Here is a 20,956-nt window from a genome sequence, read left to right on the forward strand (position 1 = left end):
AACTATGGAAGTTGCTGGATATGAGCTATTAAATTAAACTATTAAACTATTTATATATAACTACTTTATATTTATCTAATATTATAATATAATAGTATAACATATTATACTATTCTAACTATTTATATATAACTACACTATTAATAATTGACACTATTATAGTTATAGTTGTTATCATCGTTATATCTGTCCAAATAAAGGTACCTTTAGTTGTACCAGGTATTGAAATCAATACCTGTAATACCAATAAAGGTTTTGAGATCAATAAACTGAAGAAACAAGGCTGGTCTAATATTTTTTTCCATGATTGTATATCACGACTTAGCTTATCTACCTGTTTTGATTTATGAAATATGAAAGTGTCCCTTGCGTCCTTTAATATTTCAGAATGTGGCCCTTTGTTGGGAAACTTTGGACACCCGTGTTCTAGATCATGAACGCACCAAAGACGTTCTCGTAGGCTTTGTGGCGTACTACTTTGGAGGAGTTGCTCACTTTGACGAAAACGGCGTCACGTTTGTGGAGGTGGAAGACTCCACCCAGGAAGCTGTTGGATTTCTTCTCCGTCTTTGTGGAATATGTCCTGGATTGCAAAAGCGGGATGCTCTCCTCGTCATCCCTGAGAGTGTGCATGGTGTGGTGGAATACTCCCACGTCCACGAAAAACACTTTGGAGTAGATAAAGTAGTAACCGTCCTTGCGGATGACCAGACTTCTGTTCTTGTAGTCCATCTGGTGGAGGAGGGGGTTCGCGATGGCGCTCCAGCCCAGGATGGCTTTGTCGTGAAGAACATCTGGTCCATCTGGAGACAAAGTCAACCATGATTATGTTCCATTTCTTTCCAAAGGTAACGAAGACTACCACCATGTACCCCACCTAACAGGTTATACATGGTCTTATTTACACTGTATAAGTATGTCTGTACCCAATTCCAATGTAGAACCTTTATTTGATGAAGATATTTAGTATAAATCCATACTCTTTACACAACCTCTACAACAGCTACAACCATCATACTACAACAAATGGCAATTTCTATATAATTCTATTCTATATAATTTATATATATAAATATATTGTACACAAAAACAAAAAGTCGTACATGTAAAAATGTAAAAAGATGTGTATATATATATAATTTTTTCATTTATTTATTATATATATATATTATATTTTACATAATATTTTTATTTTACGTATTTATTATAAGTGTATAAAAAATCTTACAATTGTTTTGTAAAAATTTTGGAAAATTATGAGGTAAAATACCTCAAAATTGTACATGTAAAAAATGCAGGATATGACAAACGTCTTTTAATATTTACATAAAATAAAATAAAATACTTTATGTATAAAAAAATGTCAAAAATACATAAAAATATTTTATGTATAAAATACATAAAATAGAATTTTAATATCAAGAGACAACCCCCCATGAAATTATACAAAGAAAATGTTAATATGTTAAATGTTTAAAAAAAATGTTAATAATAATAATAATAATATATAAAATAAATGTATATCTACAAAACAACAAAAACTCAAAAATACACAAACAAATTTTACTAAAATGAGAATAAAGCCTCAAACTTATTATAACAAATTATTTTTTTTGGTTGATATTTAATTTTATAATTACGTTCATTTTATTTTCAGAATTATTATTATGATTATTATGATAAAGAGTGAGTGTAGTACATGTACAATAGTACACAAATACATTTATCAACAAATTCATTCATTCAGTCTCTATGCTGGAGCCTATCCCAGCTGAGTTTGGTCGAGAGGTGGGATACACCCTGTTAGGTCACCAGCCAATCACAGGGCTTCATAAAATTCATTGAAATTGAATTGTAAACCCTACAAAATACGATATAGTAATATAATAATGTTATTAGATGACTGCTTGCATTTCATGCTCATAGAAAGTCTATCGTGGCGTCTCACCCATCAGATGTGCCGCTGGTTTAGAATGAGGAACCTCAGGACTGGAAGAGTGGAGGGATTCAAGTTTTTCTGTGGGCAACCATAATATGGACACTTTAGGGTGAAAATGATGCGTATTTATTCCAGTTCATGTTGAATGTGACGTATACCTGCGGTGGGCCTGGAGAAGGAAGCTGATGTTTGTTCCTGCAATGCAAACGATACATGTCAGTGTTGGTACAATATGGAGTATAGTAGGTGCTTTTTTTGTAGGTCGTGTTGGTAAAGAAAAGAAAAGGTTAGAGGAAACAGGAAATAGACCCCTTCTTCTCCCCGCCGTCCACTTTGCACATTTGTTTGCCTCGAGCTTCTTACACGCAACAACACCAACAGGAAATGCTCTTTTTTCCCCCCGCAGTACAGCATTTACTCAACTTTATTTCATGTATTAAATTAAATTCAGTAGATTAAGCAGGTGTGCCTAATGAAATATGTGTATGAGTCTGAGGTCACGAGTATGAGAAAAATATGTATTTCATGAAAAAAGGTTCAAATTGAACTGAAATAAAACAAAATACTGCTATTATGTATATTATATAGTATGTTATATATTGCTATTATATTAGAAAAGCAATCATTATGATTAGAAAAACAAACTAATTCTGCACAATAAATTGTGATAAAAGGGGGGGACAAAATATGGAAAAAATTAAACTATCATGACAAAAAACATAAATAATTATCATAAATAATTAATTTTTGGACACAGAATTTACTCAACTTTATTTCATGTATTAAATCAAATATAGTAGATTAAGCAGATATGTCTAATTAGATATGATGCTATTAGTCAAGAGTATGAGAAAAATATGTGTTTCATGGAAAAGGTTCAAGGTAAACTGAAATAAAACAAAATACTGCTATTATATTATTTTATATATATATTATATATTACTATTTTATTATAAAAGCAATCATAATGATTAGAAAATGAACAAATTCTGCGCAATAAACTGATATGAAGGGGGGACGAAATATGAAAAAGATTAAACTATCATCATGACAAAAAATCTATATAATTATCGTTGTTATTGTATTTTTTTGTTTAATTTTTGGACTAAGGAAAAAATATTAAATATAAGATATTTCAAATTTTTTTAACTTAGATTTTTCATTCATTCATTGCCATTGATGCAGTTGAATGAAGTGAAAAGTACTATAAATGGTTGTACCCTCATCAAGTATTCCAATGAGTTAAGGTCCTATGTCAATATGACAACAGAAAGCTGGTATAATTAAAATTAAATCTGAATGGAAAATAATAAATAGATGTCCTTACACGTTGACTTGAGTGGAGATAGAAGATCAGCACAGCCTCCAGTATGACCCCACCCAAGGCTAAGCTCACCAGCAGGAAAAGAAGGCTCTGAGCCAGGTTTCCAGTCCTTGGAGGGGCTGCTCGGGGTGGTAGCGGAGGGGCGGTAGCACGGTTGTCGACAACGTACACAGAAGGAGCTTTCATGTCTGTACGCTATTCAGCTCTTCTGCAAGTGCAAATATCTTTCCAGAGCTCATCAGACCCCCAAGTGAGAGATAGTAGTTGATGCGTGCCGTTGCACACTGCAAAGGCAATGTGCATCACACAGCATCTCTCCACTACTATAGTACTTCATTCTAATAATCACACAATCATTTTACAACAATAAAGTGAAAATAACTCAAAATGATGAGAGAAAAACATTGCTTTCAATAAAACATTTCAAATTTGGAGTCTTACAAGAGTGTTATGTTAGGAGAAATCGGTTTAGTAGTTGGGCTGTCAAAGGTTAAATGAGCAATTGTGTTTGAAATATGCCAATTTTGCTGTATTTAATGAACAGAAAGATAAATAGCCGGATAATATGACAGTTAACAGCTCCAAATGAACTGAATGTGTCAATCAAGCTAAAAGATACCACGCAAGTCTCACACTTGCAATGAGAGGTTGTGTTCAAAGACATCACGTTGTCATGACTTCCGGTCAAAGACAGTGGGTTTCATGTGATTGTGAGTTGAATGTGTAAACGGGTTCATAGCTGGTAATATATGTTAAAAATGTGTAGTAAAACGGTTAAAAAGCCATGGTTGAAATTTCCAAATTGAGATATCTCTAAATAGAATCGTTTCATTGATTGCAAGAGTGAATGCTCTTTCAGTATTAGAGGATCTTTGACGTATTTCCTCGTCGTGTTAAGTACAAGCTAGCAACGGCAGAAAGAGTTTGGAAAAAGCTCATAAATAAGCTTTGTTTGAATTTTAGGAAACGTTCGTCTTTGTGAGTATGGATATATATGTGTAAAAACATTCTCCCGAATTATTACTTTGAATATGTAAGTTGTAAGTTGATAGTATGACATGGATTTGTTAGCAATGTAGCACTGTGTTCAAACTAGCTACTCGTATTTAGCATACTTAATGTACATTTACGGACAGTAATTACATTTGTTATATGTTACAGTTACCGCACACATATACATGCACGACAAAGGAAGCGGAGGTTTCTTTATTGGTTCTCTGGGTAATGTAATTTAAGATAAATGTACTTATTTTCGTTGTATGTTTTTGCATACTTAAATGTACCAAAATCTTAATGTAGAGAGACAGCGTCGTGTTTTTTTATTTATCTTCCGGTTTATTTACGCACGCGCACTAGAAAGCCGTTTTGTGATGTTCGTAGTGGCATTGAATGCATCTCGCGTTCTTGTGACGAGAATGAGGAAGTGTCGTTGCCAGGATTAATGGACTCCAGACGTGTGAGTTGGTTAAATACAGTATATGGTGTTGGAATTGTACTACTGTTGATGTGTTCAGGTCAGAATGAAGTTATAAAAGAGTGTCAGACCACTGGTGTAAAAAATGTAACAATAAATAAAATCACGTGGTGGTGTGTATTGGTGTAACGAGGGACGGCTGGTCAACCTTCCAAGGTGTGTGCCATTATTAGGCAACTTCTTTTCCTCCAAAGACTCCAAAGGGTGAAATATTAGCAAAGGTGAAGCTCTCCCCGTGATGCCGTGGTATTGAGCTCCAGGCCAAAAGAAGCCGGAATGACACCAAGCTGGGCTGGATCAGCAGGTTTGACAAAGTGCTCAACGTTAGCGTCTTGTCTTTGTGTGCAACTAGCATCTCTTGTCATTGTGATTTTCAAGATGGAGCTGAGGTGTTTGCTGCTGACTTTGCTGGCTTCTTCGACTCTCAAGACGAGCCGGGCTTTGAACCTGAGGTCCAGTGAAGACATGGAGTTCACCTTCTTGTTACCTTCCGGCGGCAGAGAGTGCTTTTACCAAACCACAGCAAAGGACCACAGCCTGGAGTTTGAATACCAAGTAATCACAACATTTTTCTTATTATTATTCTTATTCACTGCTGAAAATGTGGTCAAAAGTCCCAGGACACCTTGATTACATCCCAAATGAAACATAATTTTTTAATGCAATGTCATGTTATTGTCGGCGTGAATGGAACTATGCTTAAATGCAGCAAACTAATCTGCTAATCAGTCTCAACGTTCACTGCATGTTAACATATTTGTTTTTTGTGTCTACATGCTGATTGACACTTGTCAAAAATCGTATATGATATCCTATTCCAATTTTCATGCATTGGACTATTTAATTATAATGTTAAAAATATGTTTTTAGGTCATACTTGGTGTTAATGGTATTATAAGTCGGGCTGTGAATCGATTAAAATATTTGGCCGTGATTAATCATATTTAAAAAAATCCATAGTTTACTCACAATGAATGGCATTTAATTGCAGATACAAGTTTTTATTTCTAACGAATAAAATAAATATCTTAAAACGATTCGATGTACAACTACGATAATTACATCAAATTTTATGTAAAATGATATCAATTTTCGGAACTTATAAAACAATACAGTCAGCAAGCATATTTTTGGATTACTACTTTTCTTTATTATTAGCATATTACTTCTTAAACGCGCCCACAAATGTTCAGTAAATACAAAATACAAAAATATAAAATAATGTAAATAATGAAAAATAATTACAAAATAATAAAAAATATACTAAATACAAAAGAGTGAGTGAGACCTCTCACACGAACACGTTTTTCTTTGTTTATTTATGGTATTTATGATACTGGTTTTAAATTCTAAATGTTTGTGAGTAAAAAAGCCTATTTAGGAACATTCAGAAACGATTATTATTAAGGATTGAACCCCCTCCCCCCCAAAAAGGTAAGGTTAACCCCTTACTATTTTTGCCAAAAATCAACACCTCTGCAAAGTGGAAATTTCTGCCATTTTGGGGTCCTTCTGGGACCCCCCATGAGAGTGTGGAAGGTTTCCACTTCATTTCACAGCAGTAAAGTGCAGTTTAAGCAAGTTGAACCTCCCCCTACCCCCCCCCAAAAAGATAAGGTTAACCCCTTACCATTTTTGCCAAAAATCGACACCTCTGCAAAGTGGAATTTTCTGCCATTTTGGGGTCCTTCTGGGACCCCCCATGAGGGTGTGGAAGGTTTCCACTTCATTCCACAGCAGTAAAGTGCAGTTTAAGCAAGTTAACCCCCCCCCCAAAAAAAAAGGTAAGGTTAACCCCTTACCTTTTTTTGCCAAAAATCAACACCTCTGCAAAGTGGAATTTTCTGCCATTTTGGGGTACTTCTGGGACCCCCCATGAGTGTGTGGAAGGTTTCCACTTCATTTCACAGCAGTAAAGTGCAGTTTAAGCAAGTTAACCCCCCCCCCCCCCCAAAAAAAGGTAAGGTTAACCCCTTACTATTTTTGCCAAAAATCAACACCTCTACAAAGTGGAATTTTCTGCCATTTTGGGGTCCTTCTGGGACCCCCCCATGAGGGTGTGGAAGGTTTCCACTTCATTTCACAGCAGTAAAGTGCAGTTTAAGCAAGTTGAACCTCCCCCTCCCCCCCCAAAAAAGGTAAGGTTAACCCCTTACCATTTTTGCCAAAAAATTGACACCTCTACAAAGTGGAATTTTCTGCCATTTTGGGTCCTTCTGGGACCCCCCATGAGGGTGTGGAAGGTTTCCACTTCATTTTGGAGCAGAAAAGTGCATTTTAAGCAAGTTGAAAAAAACCAAAAGAGGTAAGGTTAACCCCTTACTATTTTTGCCAAAAATCAACACCTCTACAAAGTGGAATTTTCTGCCATTTTGGTGTCCATCTGGGACCCCCCATGAGGGTGTGGAAGGTTTCCACTTCATTTCACAGCAGTAAAGTGCAGTTTAAGCAAGTTAACCCCCCCCCCCCCCCCCCAAAAAAAAAGGTAAGGTTAACCCCTTACTATTTTTGCCAAAAATCAACACCTCTACAAAGTGGAATTTTCTGCCATTTTGGGATCCTTCTGGGACCCCCCCGTGAGGGTGTGGAAGGTTTCCACTTCATTTCACAGCAGTAAAGTGCAGTTTAAGCAAGTTGAACCTCCCCCTCCCCCCCAAAAAAGGTAAGGTTAACCCCTTACCATTTTTGCCAAAAATTGACACCTCTACAAAGTGGAATTTTCTGCCATTTTGGGGTCCTTCTGGGACCCCCCATGAGGGTGTGGAAGGTTTCCACTTCATTTTGGAGCAGAAAAGTGCATTTTAAGCAAGTTGAAAAAAACCAAAAGAGGTAAGGTTAACCCCTTACCATTTTTGCCAAAAATCAACACCTCTACAAAGTGGAATTTTCTGCCATTTTGGGGTCCTTCTGGGACCCCCCATGAGGGTGTGGAAGGTTTCCACTTCATTTCACAGCAGTAAAGTACAGTTTAAGCAAGTTAACCCCCCCCCCAAAAAAGGTAAGGTTAACCCCTTACCTTTTTTGCCAAAAATCAACACCTCTGCAAAGTGGAATTTTCTGCCATTTTGGGTCCTTCTGGGACCCCCCATGAGGGTGTGGAAGGTTTCCACTTCATTTTGGAGCAGAAAAGTGCATTTTAAGCAAGTTGAAAAAAACCAAAAGAGGTAAGGTTAACCCCTTACTATTTTTGCCAAAAATCAACACCTCTACAAAGTGGAATTTTCTGCCATTTTGGTGTCCATCTGGGACCCCCCATGAGGGTGTGGAAGGTTTCCACTTCATTTCACAGCAGTAAAGTGCAGTTTAAGCAAGTTAACCCCCCCCCCCCCCCCCCCCCAAAAAAAAGGTAAGGTTAACCCCTTACTATTTTTGCCAAAAATCAACACCTCTACAAAGTGGAATTTTCTGCCATTTTGGGATCCTTCTGGGACCCCCCCCGTGAGGGTGTGGAAGGTTTCCACTTCATTTCACAGCAGTAAAGTGCAGTTTAAGCAAGTTAACCCCCCCCCCCCCCAAAAAAAAGGTAAGATTAACCCCTTACCATTTTTGCCAAAAATTGACACCTCTACAAAGTGGAATTTTCTGCCATTTTGGGGTCCTTCTGGGACCCCCCATGAGGGTGTGGAAGGTTTCCACTTCATTTTGGAGCAGAAAAGTGCATTTTAAGCAAGTTGAACCCCTCCCCCACCCCCCCAAAAGGTAAGGTTAACCCCTTACCTTTTTTGCCAAAAATCAACACCTCTGCAAAGTGGAATTTTCTGCCATTTTGGGGTCCTTCTGGGACCCCCCATGAGGGTGTGGAAGGTTTCCACTTCATTTCACAGCAGTAAAGTGCAGTTTAAGCAAGTTAACCCCCCCCCAAAAAAAAGGTAAGGTTAACCCCTTACCTTTTTTTGCCAAAAATCAACACCTCTGCAAAGTGGAATTTTCTGCCATTTTGGGGTCCTTCTGGGACCCCCCATGAGGGTGTGGAAGGTTTCCACTTCATTTTGGAGCAGAAAAGTGCATTTTAAGCAAGTTGAACCCCTCCCCCACCCCCACAAAAGGTAAGGTTAACCCCTTACCTTTTTTGCCAAAAATCAACACCTCTGCAAAGTGGAATTTTCTGCCATTTTGGGGTCCTTCTGGGACCCCCCGTTAGGGTGTGGAAGGTTTCCACTTCATTTCACAGCAGTAAAGTGCAGTTTAAGCAAGTTGACCCCCCCCCCCCAAAAAAGGTAAGGTTAACCCCTTACCATTTTTGCCAAAAATCGACACCTCTGCAAAGTGGAATTTTCTGCCATTTTGGGGTCCTTCTGGGACCCCCCATGAGTGTGTGGAAGGTTTCCACTTCATTTCACAACAGTAAAGTGCAGTTTAAGCAAGTTGACCCCCCCCCCCCAAAAAAAGGTGAGGTTAACCCCTTACCATTTTTGCCAAAAATCGACACCTCTGCAAAGTGGAATTTTCTGCCATTTTGGGGTCCTTCTGGGACCCCCCATGAGGGTGTGGAAGGTTTCCACTTCATTTTGGAGCAGTAAAGTGCATTTTAAGCAAGTTGAAAAAAACCAAAAAAGGTAAGGTTAACCCCTTACCATTTTTGCCAAAAATCAACACCTCTGCAAAGTGGAATTATCTGCCATTTTGGGGTCCTTCTGGGACCCCCCATGACGGTGTGGAAGGTTTCCACTTCATTTCACAGCAGTAAAGTGCAGTTTAAGCAAGTTAACCCCCCCCCAAAAAAGGTAAGGTTAACCCCTTACTATTTTTGCCAAAAATCAACACCTCTACAAAGTGGAATTTTCTGCCATTTTGGGGTCCTTCTGGGACCCCCCGTTAGGGTGTGGAAGGTTTCCACTTCATTTCACAGCAGTAAAGTGCAGTTTAAGCAAGTTGCCCCCCCCCCCCAAAAAAAAAGGTAAGGTTAACCCCTTACCTTTTTTGCCAAAAATCAACACCTTTGCAAAGTGGAATTTTCTGCCATTTTGGGGTCCTTCTGGGACCCCCCATGAGTGTGTGGAAGGTTTCCACTTCATTTCACAGCAGTAAAGTGCAGTTTAAGCAAGTTAACCCCCCCCCCCAAAAAAAGGTAAGGTTAACCCCTTACCATTTTTGCCAAAAATCAACACCTCTGCAAAGTGGAATTTTCTGCCATTTTGGGGTCCTTCTGGGACCCCCCATGAGGGTGTGGAAGGTTTCCACTTCATTTCACAGCAGTAAAGTGCAGTTTAAGCAAGTTGACCCCCCCCCCCAAAAAAGGTAAGGTTAACCCCTTACCATTTTTGCCAAAAATCGACACCTCTGCAAAGTGGAATTTTCTGCCATTTTGGGGTCCTTCTGGGACACCCCCCCCCCCCCCCCCATGAGGGTGTGGAAGGTTTCCACTTCATTTCACAGCAGTAAAGTGCAGTTTAAGCAAGTTAACCCCCCCCCCAAAAAAGGTAAGGTTAACCCCTTACCTTTTTTGCCAAAAATTGACACCTCTGCAAAGTGGAATTTTCTGCCATTTTGGGGTCCTTCTGGGACCCCCCATGAGGGTGTGGAAGGTTTCCACTTCATTTCACAGCAGTAAAGTGCAGTTTAAGCAAGTTGACCCCCCCCCCCCCCCAAAAAAGGTAAGGTTAACCCCTTACCATTTTTGCCAAAAATCGACACCTCTGCAAAGTGGAATTTTCTGCCATTTTGGGGTCCTTCTGGGACCCCCCATGAGTGTGTGGAAGGTTTCCACTTCATTCCACAGCAGTAAAGTGCAGTTTAAGCAAGTTAACCCCCCCCCCCAAAAAAAGGTAAGGTTAACCCCTTACCATTTTTGCCAAAAATCAACACCTCTGCAAAGTGGAATTTTCTGCCATTTTGGGGTCCTTCTGGGACCCCCCATGAGGGTGTGGAAGGTTTCCACTTCATTTCACAACAGTAAAGTGCAGTTCAAGCAAGTTAACCCCCCCCCCCAAAAAAGGTAAGGTTAACCCCTTACCATTTTTGCCAAAAATTGACACCTCTGCAAAGTGGAATTTTCTGCCATTTTGGGGTCCTTCTGGGACCCCCCATGAGGGTGTGGAAGGTTTCCACTTCATTTTGGAGCAGAAAAGTGCATTTTAAGCAAGTTGAAAAAAACCAAAAAAGGTAAGGTTAACCCCTTACTATTTTTGCCAAAAATCAACACCTCTACAAAGTGGAATTTTCATCCATTTTGGGGTCCTTCTGGGACCCCCCGTTAGGGTGTGGAAGGTTTCCACTTCATTTCACAGCAGTAAAGTGCAGTTTAAGCAAGTTGCCCCCCCCCCCAAAAAAGGTAAGGTTAACCCCTTACTTTTTTTGCCAAAAATCAACACCTCTGCAAAGTGGAATTTTCTGCCATTTTGGGGTCCTTCTGGGACCCCCCATGAGTGTGTGGAAGGTTTCCACTTCATTTCACAGCAGTAAAGTGCAGTTTAAGCAAGTTGACCCCCCCCCCCAAAAAAGGTAAGGTTAACCCCTTACCATTTTTGCCAAAAATCGACACCTCTGCAAAGTGGAATTTTCTGCCATTTTGGGGTCCTTCTGGGACCCCCCATGAGTGTGTGGAAGGTTTCCACTTCATTCCACAGCAGTAAAGTGCAGTTTAAGCAAGTTGACCCCCCCCCCCAAAAAAGGTAAGGTTAACCCCTTACCATTTTTGCCAAAAATCGACACCTCTGCAAAGTGGAATTTTCTGCCATTTTGGGGTCCTTCTGGGACCCCCCATGAGGGTGTGGAAGGTTTCCACTTCATTTTGGAGCAGTAAAGTGCATTTTAAGCAAGTTGAAAAAAACCAAAAAAGGTAAGGTTAACCCCTTACCATTTTTGCCAAAAATCAACACCTCTGCAAAGTGGAATTTTCTGCCATTTTGGGGTCCTTCTGGGACCCCCCATGAGGGTGTGGAAGGTTTCCACTTCATTTCACAGCAGTAAAGTGCAGTTTAAGCAAGTTAACCCCCCCCCAAAAAAGGTAAGGTTAACCCCTTACCTTTTTTGCCAAAAATCAACACCTCTGCAAAGTGGAATTTTCTACCATTTTGGGGTCCTTCTGGGACCCCCCATGAGGGTGTGGAAGGTTTCCACTTCATTTTGGAGCAGAAAAGTGCATTTTAAGCAAGTTGAAAAAAACCAAAAAAGGTAAGGTTAACCCCTTACTATTTTTGCCAAAAATCAACACCTCTACAAAGTGGAATTTTCTGCCATTTTGGGGTCCTTCTGGGACCCCCCGTTAGGGTGTGGAAGGTTTCCACTTCATTTCACAGCAGTAAAGTGCAGTTTAAGCAAGTTGCCCCCCCCCCCCAAAAAAAAAGGTAAGGTTAACCCCTTACCTTTTTTGCCAAAAATCAACACCTTTGCAAAGTGGAATTTTCTGCCATTTTGGGGTCCTTCTGGGACCCCCCATGAGTGTGTGGAAGGTTTCCACTTCATTTCACAGCAGTAAAGTGCAGTTTAAGCAAGTTAACCCCCCCCCCCAAAAAAAGGTAAGGTTAACCCCTTACCATTTTTGCCAAAAATCAACACCTCTGCAAAGTGGAATTTTCTGCCATTTTGGGGTCCTTCTGGGACCCCCCATGAGGGTGTGGAAGGTTTCCACTTCATTTCACAGCAGTAAAGTGCAGTTTAAGCAAGTTGACCCCCCCCCCCAAAAAAGGTAAGGTTAACCCCTTACCATTTTTGCCAAAAATCGACACCTCTGCAAAGTGGAATTTTCTGCCATTTTGGGGTCCTTCTGGGACACCCCCCCCCCCCCATGAGGGTGTGGAAGGTTTCCACTTCATTTCACAGCAGTAAAGTGCAGTTTAAGCAAGTTAACCCCCCCCCCAAAAAAGGTAAGGTTAACCCCTTACCTTTTTTGCCAAAAATTGACACCTCTGCAAAGTGGAATTTTCTGCCATTTTGGGGTCCTTCTGGGACCCCCCATGAGGGTGTGGAAGGTTTCCACTTCATTTCACAGCAGTAAAGTGCAGTTTAAGCAAGTTGACCCCCCCCCCCCCCCAAAAAAAGGTAAGGTTAACCCCTTACCATTTTTGCCAAAAATCGACACCTCTGCAAAGTGGAATTTTCTGCCATTTTGGGGTCCTTCTGGGACCCCCCATGAGTGTGTGGAAGGTTTCCACTTCATTCCACAGCAGTAAAGTGCAGTTTAAGCAAGTTAACCCCCCCCCCCAAAAAAAGGTAAGGTTAACCCCTTACCATTTTTGCCAAAAATCAACACCTCTGCAAAGTGGAATTTTCTGCCATTTTGGGGTCCTTCTGGGACCCCCCATGAGGGTGTGGAAGGTTTCCACTTCATTTCACAACAGTAAAGTGCAGTTCAAGCAAGTTAACCCCCCCCCCCAAAAAAGGTAAGGTTAACCCCTTACCATTTTTGCCAAAAATTGACACCTCTGCAAAGTGGAATTTTCTGCCATTTTGGGGTCCTTCTGGGACCCCCCATGAGGGTGTGGAAGGTTTCCACTTCATTTTGGAGCAGAAAAGTGCATTTTAAGCAAGTTGAAAAAAACCAAAAAAGGTAAGGTTAACCCCTTACTATTTTTGCCAAAAATCAACACCTCTACAAAGTGGAATTTTCATCCATTTTGGGGTCCTTCTGGGACCCCCCGTTAGGGTGTGGAAGGTTTCCACTTCATTTCACAGCAGTAAAGTGCAGTTTAAGCAAGTTGCCCCCCCCCCCAAAAAAGGTAAGGTTAACCCCTTACTTTTTTTGCCAAAAATCAACACCTCTGCAAAGTGGAATTTTCTGCCATTTTGGGGTCCTTCTGGGACCCCCCATGAGTGTGTGGAAGGTTTCCACTTCATTTCACAGCAGTAAAGTGCAGTTTAAGCAAGTTGACCCCCCCCCCCAAAAAAGGTAAGGTTAACCCCTTACCATTTTTGCCAAAAATCGACACCTCTGCAAAGTGGAATTTTCTGCCATTTTGGGGTCCTTCTGGGACCCCCCATGAGTGTGTGGAAGGTTTCCACTTCATTCCACAGCAGTAAAGTGCAGTTTAAGCAAGTTGACCCCCCCCCCAAAAAAGGTAAGGTTAACCCCTTACCATTTTTGCCAAAAATCGACACCTCTGCAAAGTGGAATTTTCTGCCATTTTGGGGTCCTTCTGGGACCCCCCATGAGGGTGTGGAAGGTTTCCACTTCATTTTGGAGCAGTAAAGTGCATTTTAAGCAAGTTGAAAAAAACCAAAAAAGGTAAGGTTAACCCCTTACCATTTTTGCCAAAAATCAACACCTCTGCAAAGTGGAATTTTCTGCCATTTTGGGGTCCTTCTGGGACCCCCCATGAGGGTGTGGAAGGTTTCCACTTCATTTCACAGCAGTAAAGTGCAGTTTAAGCAAGTTAACCCCCCCCCAAAAAAGGTAAGGTTAACCCCTTACCTTTTTTGCCAAAAATCAACACCTCTGCAAAGTGGAATTTTCTACCATTTTGGGGTCCTTCTGGGACCCCCCATGAGGGTGTGGAAGGTTTCCACTTCATTTTGGAGCAGAAAAGTGCATTTTAAGCAAGTTGAAAAAAACCAAAAAAGGTAAGGTTAACCCCTTACTATTTTTGCCAAAAATCAACACCTCTACAAAGTGGAATTTTCTGCCATTTTGGGGTCCTTCTGGGACCCCCCGTTAGGGTGTGGAAGGTTTCCACTTCATTTCACAGCAGTAAAGTGCAGTTTAAGCAAGTTGCCCCCCCCCCAAAAAAAAGGTAAGGTTAACCCCTTACCTTTTTTGCCAAAAATCAACACCTCTGCAAAGTGGAATTTTCTGCCATTTTGGGGTCCTTCTGGGACCCCCCATGAGTGTGTGGAAGGTTTCCACTTCATTTCACAGCAGTAAAGTGCAGTTTAAGCAAGTTGACCCCCCCCCCCCCAAAAAAAAAGGTAAGGTTAACCCCTTACCATTTTTGCCAAAAATCAACACCTCTGCAAAGTGGAATTTTCTGCCATTTTGGGGTCCTTCTGGGACCCCCCATGAGTGTGTGGAAGGTTTCCACTTCATTTCACAGCAGTAAAGTGCAGTTTAAGCAAGTTGACCCCCTCCCCCCCCAAAAAAGGTAAGGTTAACCCCTTACCATTTTTGCCAAAAATCAACACCTCTGCAAAGTGGAATTTTCTGCCATTTTGGGGTCCTTCTGGGACCCCCCATGAGTGTGGAAGGTTTCCACTTCATTTCACAGCAGTAAAGTGCAGTTTAAGCAAGTTGACCCCCCCCCCCCAAAAAAAAGGTAAGGTTAACCCCTTACCATTTTTGCCAAAAATCGACACCTCTGCAAAGTGGAATTTTCTGCCATTTTGGGGTCCTTCTGGGACCCCCCATGAGGGTGTGGAAGGTTTCCACTTCATTTTGGAGCAGTAAAGTGCATTTTAAGCAAGTTGAAAAAAACCAAAAAAGGTAAGGTTAACCCCTTACCATTTTTGCCAAAAATCAACACCTCTGCAAAGTGGAATTTTCTGCCATTTTGGGGTCCTTCTGGGACCCCCCATGACGGTGTGGAAGGTTTCCACTTCATTTTGGAGCAGAAAAGTGCATTTTAAGCAAGTTGAAAAAAACCAAAAAAGGTAAGGTTAACCCCTTACTATTTTTGCCAAAAATCAACACCTCTACAAAGTGGAATTTTCTGCCATTTTGGGGTCCATCTGGGACCCCCCGTTAGGGTGTGGAAGGTTTCCACTTCATTTCACAGCAGTAAAGTGCAGTTTAAGCAAGTTGCCCCCCCCCCCCAAAAAAAGGTAAGGTTAACCCCTTACCTTTTTTGCCAAAAATCAACACCTCTGCAAAGTGGAATTTTCTGCCATTTTGGGGTCCTTCTGGGACCCCCCATGAGTGTGTGGAAGGTTTCCACTTCATTTCACAGCAGTAAAGTGCAGTTTAAGCAAGTTGACCCCCCCCCCCCCCCCCCCAAAAAAAAAGGTAAGGTTAACCCCTTACCATTTTTGCCAAAAATCGACACCTCTGCAAAGTGGAATTTTCTGCCATTTTGGGGTCCTTCTGGGACCCCCCATGAGTGTGTGGAAGGTTTCCACTTCATTTCACAGCAGTAAAGTGCAGTTTAAGCAAGTTAACCCCCCCCCCCAAAAAAAAGGTAAGGTTAACCCCTTACCATTTTTGCCAAAAATCAACACCTCTGCAAAGTGGAATTTTCTGCCATTTTGGGGTCCTTCTGGGACCCCCCCCCATGAGGGTGTGGAAGGTTTCCACTTCATTTCACAGCAGAAAAGTGCAGTTTAATCAAGTTGACCCCCCCCCAAAAAGAAGGTAAGGTTTACCCCTACCTTTTTTGCCAAAAATCAACACCTCTACAAAGTGGAATTTTCTGCCATTTTAGGGTCCTTCTGGGACCCCCCATGAGGGTGTGGAAGGTTTCCACTTCATTTCACAGCAGTAAAGTGCAGTTTAAGCAAGTTGACCCCCCCCCCCCCCAAAAAAGGTAAGGTTAACCCCTTACCATTTTTGCCAAAAATCGACACCTCTGCAAAGTGGAATTTTCTGCCATTTTGGGGTCCTTCTGGGACCCCCCATGAGGGTGTGGAAGGTTTCCACTTCATTTCACAGCAGTAAAGTGCAGTTTAAGCAAGTTGACCCCCCCCCCCCCCAAAAAAGGTAAGGTTAACCCCTTACCATTTTTGCCAAAAATCGACACCTCTGCAAAGTGGAATTTTCTGCCATTTTGGGGTCCTTCTGGGACCCCCCATGAGGGTGTGGAAGGTTTCCACTTCATTTTGGAGCAGAAAAGTGCATTTTAAGCAAGTTGAAAAAAACCAAAAGAGGTAAGGTTAACCCCTTACTATTTTTGCCAAAAATCAACACCTCTACAAAGTGGAATTTTCTGCCATTTTGGGGTCCTTCTGGGACCCCCCGTTAGGGTGTGGAAGGTTTCCACTTCATTTCACAGCAGTAAAGTGCAGTTTAAGCAAGTTGCCCCCCCCCCCCCCCCCAAAAAAAAGGTAAGGTTAACCACTTACCTTTTTTGCCAAAAATCAACACCTCTGCAAAGTGGAATTTTCTGCCATTTTGGGGTCCTTCTGGGACCCTCCATGAGGGTGTGGAAGGTTTCCACTTCATTTTGGAGCAGAAAAGTGCAGTTTAAGCAAGTTAACCCCCCCCCCCAAAAAAAAAGGTAAGGTTAACCCCTTACCTTTTTGCCAAAAATCAACACCTCTGCAAAGTGGAATTTTCTGCCATTTTGGGGTCCTTCTGGGACCCCCCATGAGTGTGTGGAAGGTTTCCACTTCATTTCACAGCAGTAAAGTGCAGTTTAAGCAAGTTGACCCCCCCCCCCCCAAAAAAAAGGTAAGGTTAACCCCTTACCATTTTTGCCAAAAATCGACACCTCTGCAAAGTGGAATTTTCTGCCATTTTGGGGTCCTTCTGGGACCCCCCATGAGTGTGGAAGGTTTCCACTTCATTTCACAGCAGTAAAGTGCAGTTTAAGCAAGTTGACCCCCCCCCCCCCCCCAAAAAAAAGGTAAGGTTAACCCCTTACCATTTTTGCCAAAAATTGACACCTCTGCAAAGTGGAATTTTCTGCCATTTTGGGGTCCTTCTGGGACCCCCCATGAGTGTGTGGAAGGTTTCCACTTCATTTCACAGCAGTAAAGTGCAGTTTAAGCAAGTTGACCCCCCCCCCCCCAAAAAAGGTAAGGTTAACCCCTTACCTTTTTTGCCAAAAATCAGCACCTCTGCAAAGTGGAATTTTCTGCCATTTTGGGGTCCTTCTGGGACCCCCCATGAGGGTGTGGAAGGTTTCCACTTCATTTCACAGCAGTAAAGTGCAGTTTAAGCAAGTTGACCACCCACCCCCCCCCAAAAAAAGGTAAGGTTAACCCCTTACCATTTTTGCCAAAAATCGACACCTCTGCAAAGTGGAATTTTCTGCCATTTTGGGGTCCTTCTGGGACCCCCCATGAGAGTGTGGAAGGTTTCCACTTCATTTCACAGCAGTAAAGTGCAGTTTAAGCAAGTTGACCCCCCCCCCCCCAAAAAGGTAAGGTTAACCCCTTACCATTTTTGCCAAAAATCAACACCTCTGCAAAGTGGAATTTTCTGCCATTTTGGGGTCCTTCTGGGACCCCCCATGAGGGTGTGGAAGGTTTCCACTTCATTTCACAGCAGTAAAGTGCAGTTTAAGCAAGTTGCCCCCCCCCCCCCCCCCCAAAAAAAGGTAAGGTTAACCCCTTACCATTTTTGCCAAAAATCAACACCTCTGCAAAGTGGAATTTTCTGCCATTTTGGGGTCCTTCTGGGACCCCCCCCCATGAGGGTGTGGAAGGTTTCCACTTCATTTCACAGCAGAAAAGTGCAGTTTAATCAAGTTGACCCCCCCCAAAAAGAAGGTAAGGTTTACCCCTACCTTTTTTGCCAAAAATCAACACCTCTACAAAGTGGAATTTTCTGCCATTTTAGGGTCCTTCTGGGACCCCCCATGAGGGTGTGGAAGGTTTCCACTTCATTTCACAGCAGTAAAGTGCAGTTTAAGCAAGTTGACCCCCCCCCCCCCCTCAAAAAAAACCCTAAGGTTAACCCCTTATCATTTTTACCAAAAATCGATACCTCTACAAAGTGGAATTTTCTGCCATTTTGAGGGTGTGGAAGGTTTTCAGGTTAATTTCTATGTCGTAGGTGATTGGTGAGCCAAATCAGGATGTTGGCTTTGTCATGGTGTCGCCAAGCGGCCGCAGACTTGCATACGACTACCGGAGATCTCACGCCATCCACAAGTGAGCTTCATCCACTATGTTTTTCCTTACGAGGAAGCCATTCCTGGTCATTGCATGTGTATATATTCAGGCAGCACTCGTGCAGCCCTCATATGTGCCGGTTCTCCCCCTCCAGCGTGGATGTCACGGAGGATGGAGACTACAAGTTGTGCTTTGACAACAGCTTCAGCACGCTGACGAACAAGATGTTGTTCTTCGCTCTGGTCATCACCGGCCCAACCGCCATCAAAGACGAGGACTTGATCGGTGAAGTCATCACAAACAGGACCGTGGAGTTCCAACTGCAGGACATCAAGGTGAGACTCATACGGACATCCCCACGTAAAAATGAAGTATACCGCGTACTTTAATACTACAAGAATACAAATATCAACTGAAGTCATTCCAACTGTTGTCCTGCAGGGCAAGCTGGACTCTTTGTACTCGTCCCTCCAGAGGAGTCGTCTGATCCAGCTGATGCTGAAGAACTTCAACACCAGGGACCAGCACCTCCAAGACGACAACCTGTGGAGAGTGACCTTCTGGTCCGCCGTCAGCATCTTGTCCATCCTGACTGTGGCTGGCGTTCAGGTCTACGTGCTGCAGTCCCTCTTTCCTAAAAACACATCCTGCTGAACACCCCCAGGATTTCGCAAACCCTTTTTACAAGGAACAAAAACTAAACTTTACAGTATATTTTAGAACACAATTTTACAAAAAGCAATTCTACATTTCTAAGAATATTCTACCTAATATTCTAATATTAATAGATATAGATATACTAATATCTACCTAATACCTAATATTCTAAAAATAAATTTGTTAGGTTGAAAGATATTTTTAAAATAAACATATTACCATTTACCATGTAGTTAAAATAATGTAATATTGTTTAAATGAAAATATGATCATGAAAAATAAAATTCGGGTTAAGGTCCCAATAGTACATGATTATAGCCTCAATCCTCAAAAATTAAAGTATTAATAATTATTAAATTAATTATTAAATACAATTATTAAATTAAATATGTAGGAAATTAAAAATAAAAAAACATTTAAAAAACAAGATTAATCAAATCAGAAAAAAAATCAGAGACTTAAGTCCTAATATCACTAGATTTCTATGAATAAACTAAATCTAAAAATTAAAAACATTTAGAAGAATAAAATAATCACCTTGATTTTAAGACAATAAGTCATACTTTTGTTTAAAAAATAATAAAATCAAATCTCTCAAAAATCCTATTAAACAATTGTATTCAAATAAAGTATTACTATTACCAGAAAAAATAATTAGAGGGGGTATAAGAAATAAAAGCATTAAAAAAAACTTTTAGTACCAAAAGCTAAAGACTAAAGTCAATCTTTTAAAAATACATTCGTGCCTCAAAAGATGTAATTTGTGAAAAAAAAGTTAACATTTTATCAGAAAAAAATGTAACATGAGTAAAGTTAACATAAGAAAATGTGTAATGTTATGTAATACTGTGTGTTTTACAGGACTAATATCCAAATATTAGAATGTGTGTATACATATGAGCCATGTGAACCATATTTATTTGTATTAATTTACACATTTACAGTATGTAACCAAAACAGTAAAAAGCAGCGCTCACATTGGCATTCTTGGTATACACACCCACTTCCATTGGACCAAGCAATAAAATATCAAGTCAATAATTTTGAGGAAATGATGACTCTCATTTGTCCATGTTCACCATGATTCTACCCCCCCACTCCCCACCCCCCCACCTTTATTGCTCCTTACATTTACAGCTCCACAGCTATTGAAGACATTCACATGAGGCTTCATGAAGGCACCCTCCTCCCTCGCCATCCACACAAGGTCATTCAAGGTCAGCGCTAGTATCGCCGAGGAGCGGGCCGCCTGTTTTAACAACAATCAACGTTACAAAGATACTCTTAATAATAATTAATGTCACCTGCCTGACAGGAAATGCCAGTAACTCAGGCGTGGTTAGAAATGGAGAGATGAGAAATGATACAAATGAAGTATATATTAACAAATGTAAAGTACAATAATTACATTTATGTACATAGTGATTCTTGTTGAATAATTTGAAATAATTTCTTAAATTTATTTATTTCCGTTAATGTAAAAAAAGTATGAAAATATTGTAATTCAGCCATTTTTATTCAATTAAATATTTAGTTATACTAAAGTAAAACTATGCAAAATAACAGCAGTGATATGAATACATGTTTATGCATTTCTATTTACTTTTCTTAGAATCAAATAACATTTTCATATTGTAATGCACAATAGTATTAATGTTTTGAATATTTAATTACAATTATAATTTTATATTTATTATATACTTTTTAATTATAGTAATAATGTTTCATGCACACAACAAAATTACAATTCAGATATATTAAATTGATTTACATTTTTATAATTGCAGTACTGTTTAAGTATAATAAATAGCATAACATTCCTAACAGCAGTATTGTAAATATGTAGCTAAAATAAAAAATAGGATGTAAAATAGCAGTAATGAAAATTAAGTGTGCATGAAATTTAAATAAATAATAAAAA

General features: G+C 40.6%; 2 protein-coding genes across 3 annotated transcripts; one reads left to right on the forward strand and one right to left on the reverse strand.

Annotated features, from left to right (window-relative positions):
- Positions 1-339: 339 nt before the first annotated feature.
- Positions 340-3,551, reverse strand: tnfsf14a (TNF superfamily member 14a). Its single transcript, XM_078797336.1, has 3 exons — positions 3,267-3,551; positions 2,068-2,134; positions 340-803 (listed from the first exon to the last, which is right to left on the reverse strand). Exons 1-3 carry the CDS (start codon positions 3,447-3,449, stop codon positions 427-429), a joined length of 627 nt encoding a protein of 208 aa, XP_078653462.1. The 5' UTR covers positions 3,450-3,551; the 3' UTR covers positions 340-426.
- Positions 3,552-4,597: 1,046 nt separating this feature from the next.
- LOC131103831 (transmembrane emp24 domain-containing protein 1-like) lies at positions 4,598-19,914 on the forward strand. 2 transcript variants are annotated; one of them, XM_078797481.1, is made up of 6 exons: positions 4,673-4,719; positions 4,932-5,041; positions 5,116-5,292; positions 18,320-18,417; positions 18,533-18,713; positions 18,820-19,914. In XM_078797481.1, the coding sequence occupies exons 3-6, from the start codon at positions 5,116-5,118 to the stop codon at positions 19,030-19,032; spliced, it is 669 nt and encodes a 222-aa protein (XP_078653607.1). In that variant the 5' UTR covers positions 4,673-4,719; positions 4,932-5,041; the 3' UTR covers positions 19,033-19,914. The 2 variants fall into 2 exon arrangements, with proteins under 2 accessions (XP_057906417.2, XP_078653607.1); XM_058050434.2 differs by having other exon boundaries at positions 4,598-5,041.
- Positions 19,915-20,956: the final 1,042 nt, after the last annotated feature.

The sequence above is a fragment of the Doryrhamphus excisus genome, linkage group LG16, assembly GCF_037039965.1.
Source record: "Doryrhamphus excisus strain RoL-2023G ecotype Guam linkage group LG16, RoL_Dexc_Guam_v1.1, whole genome shotgun sequence".
Classification (NCBI taxonomy): Eukaryota; Metazoa; Chordata; class Actinopteri; order Syngnathiformes; family Syngnathidae; genus Doryrhamphus; species Doryrhamphus excisus.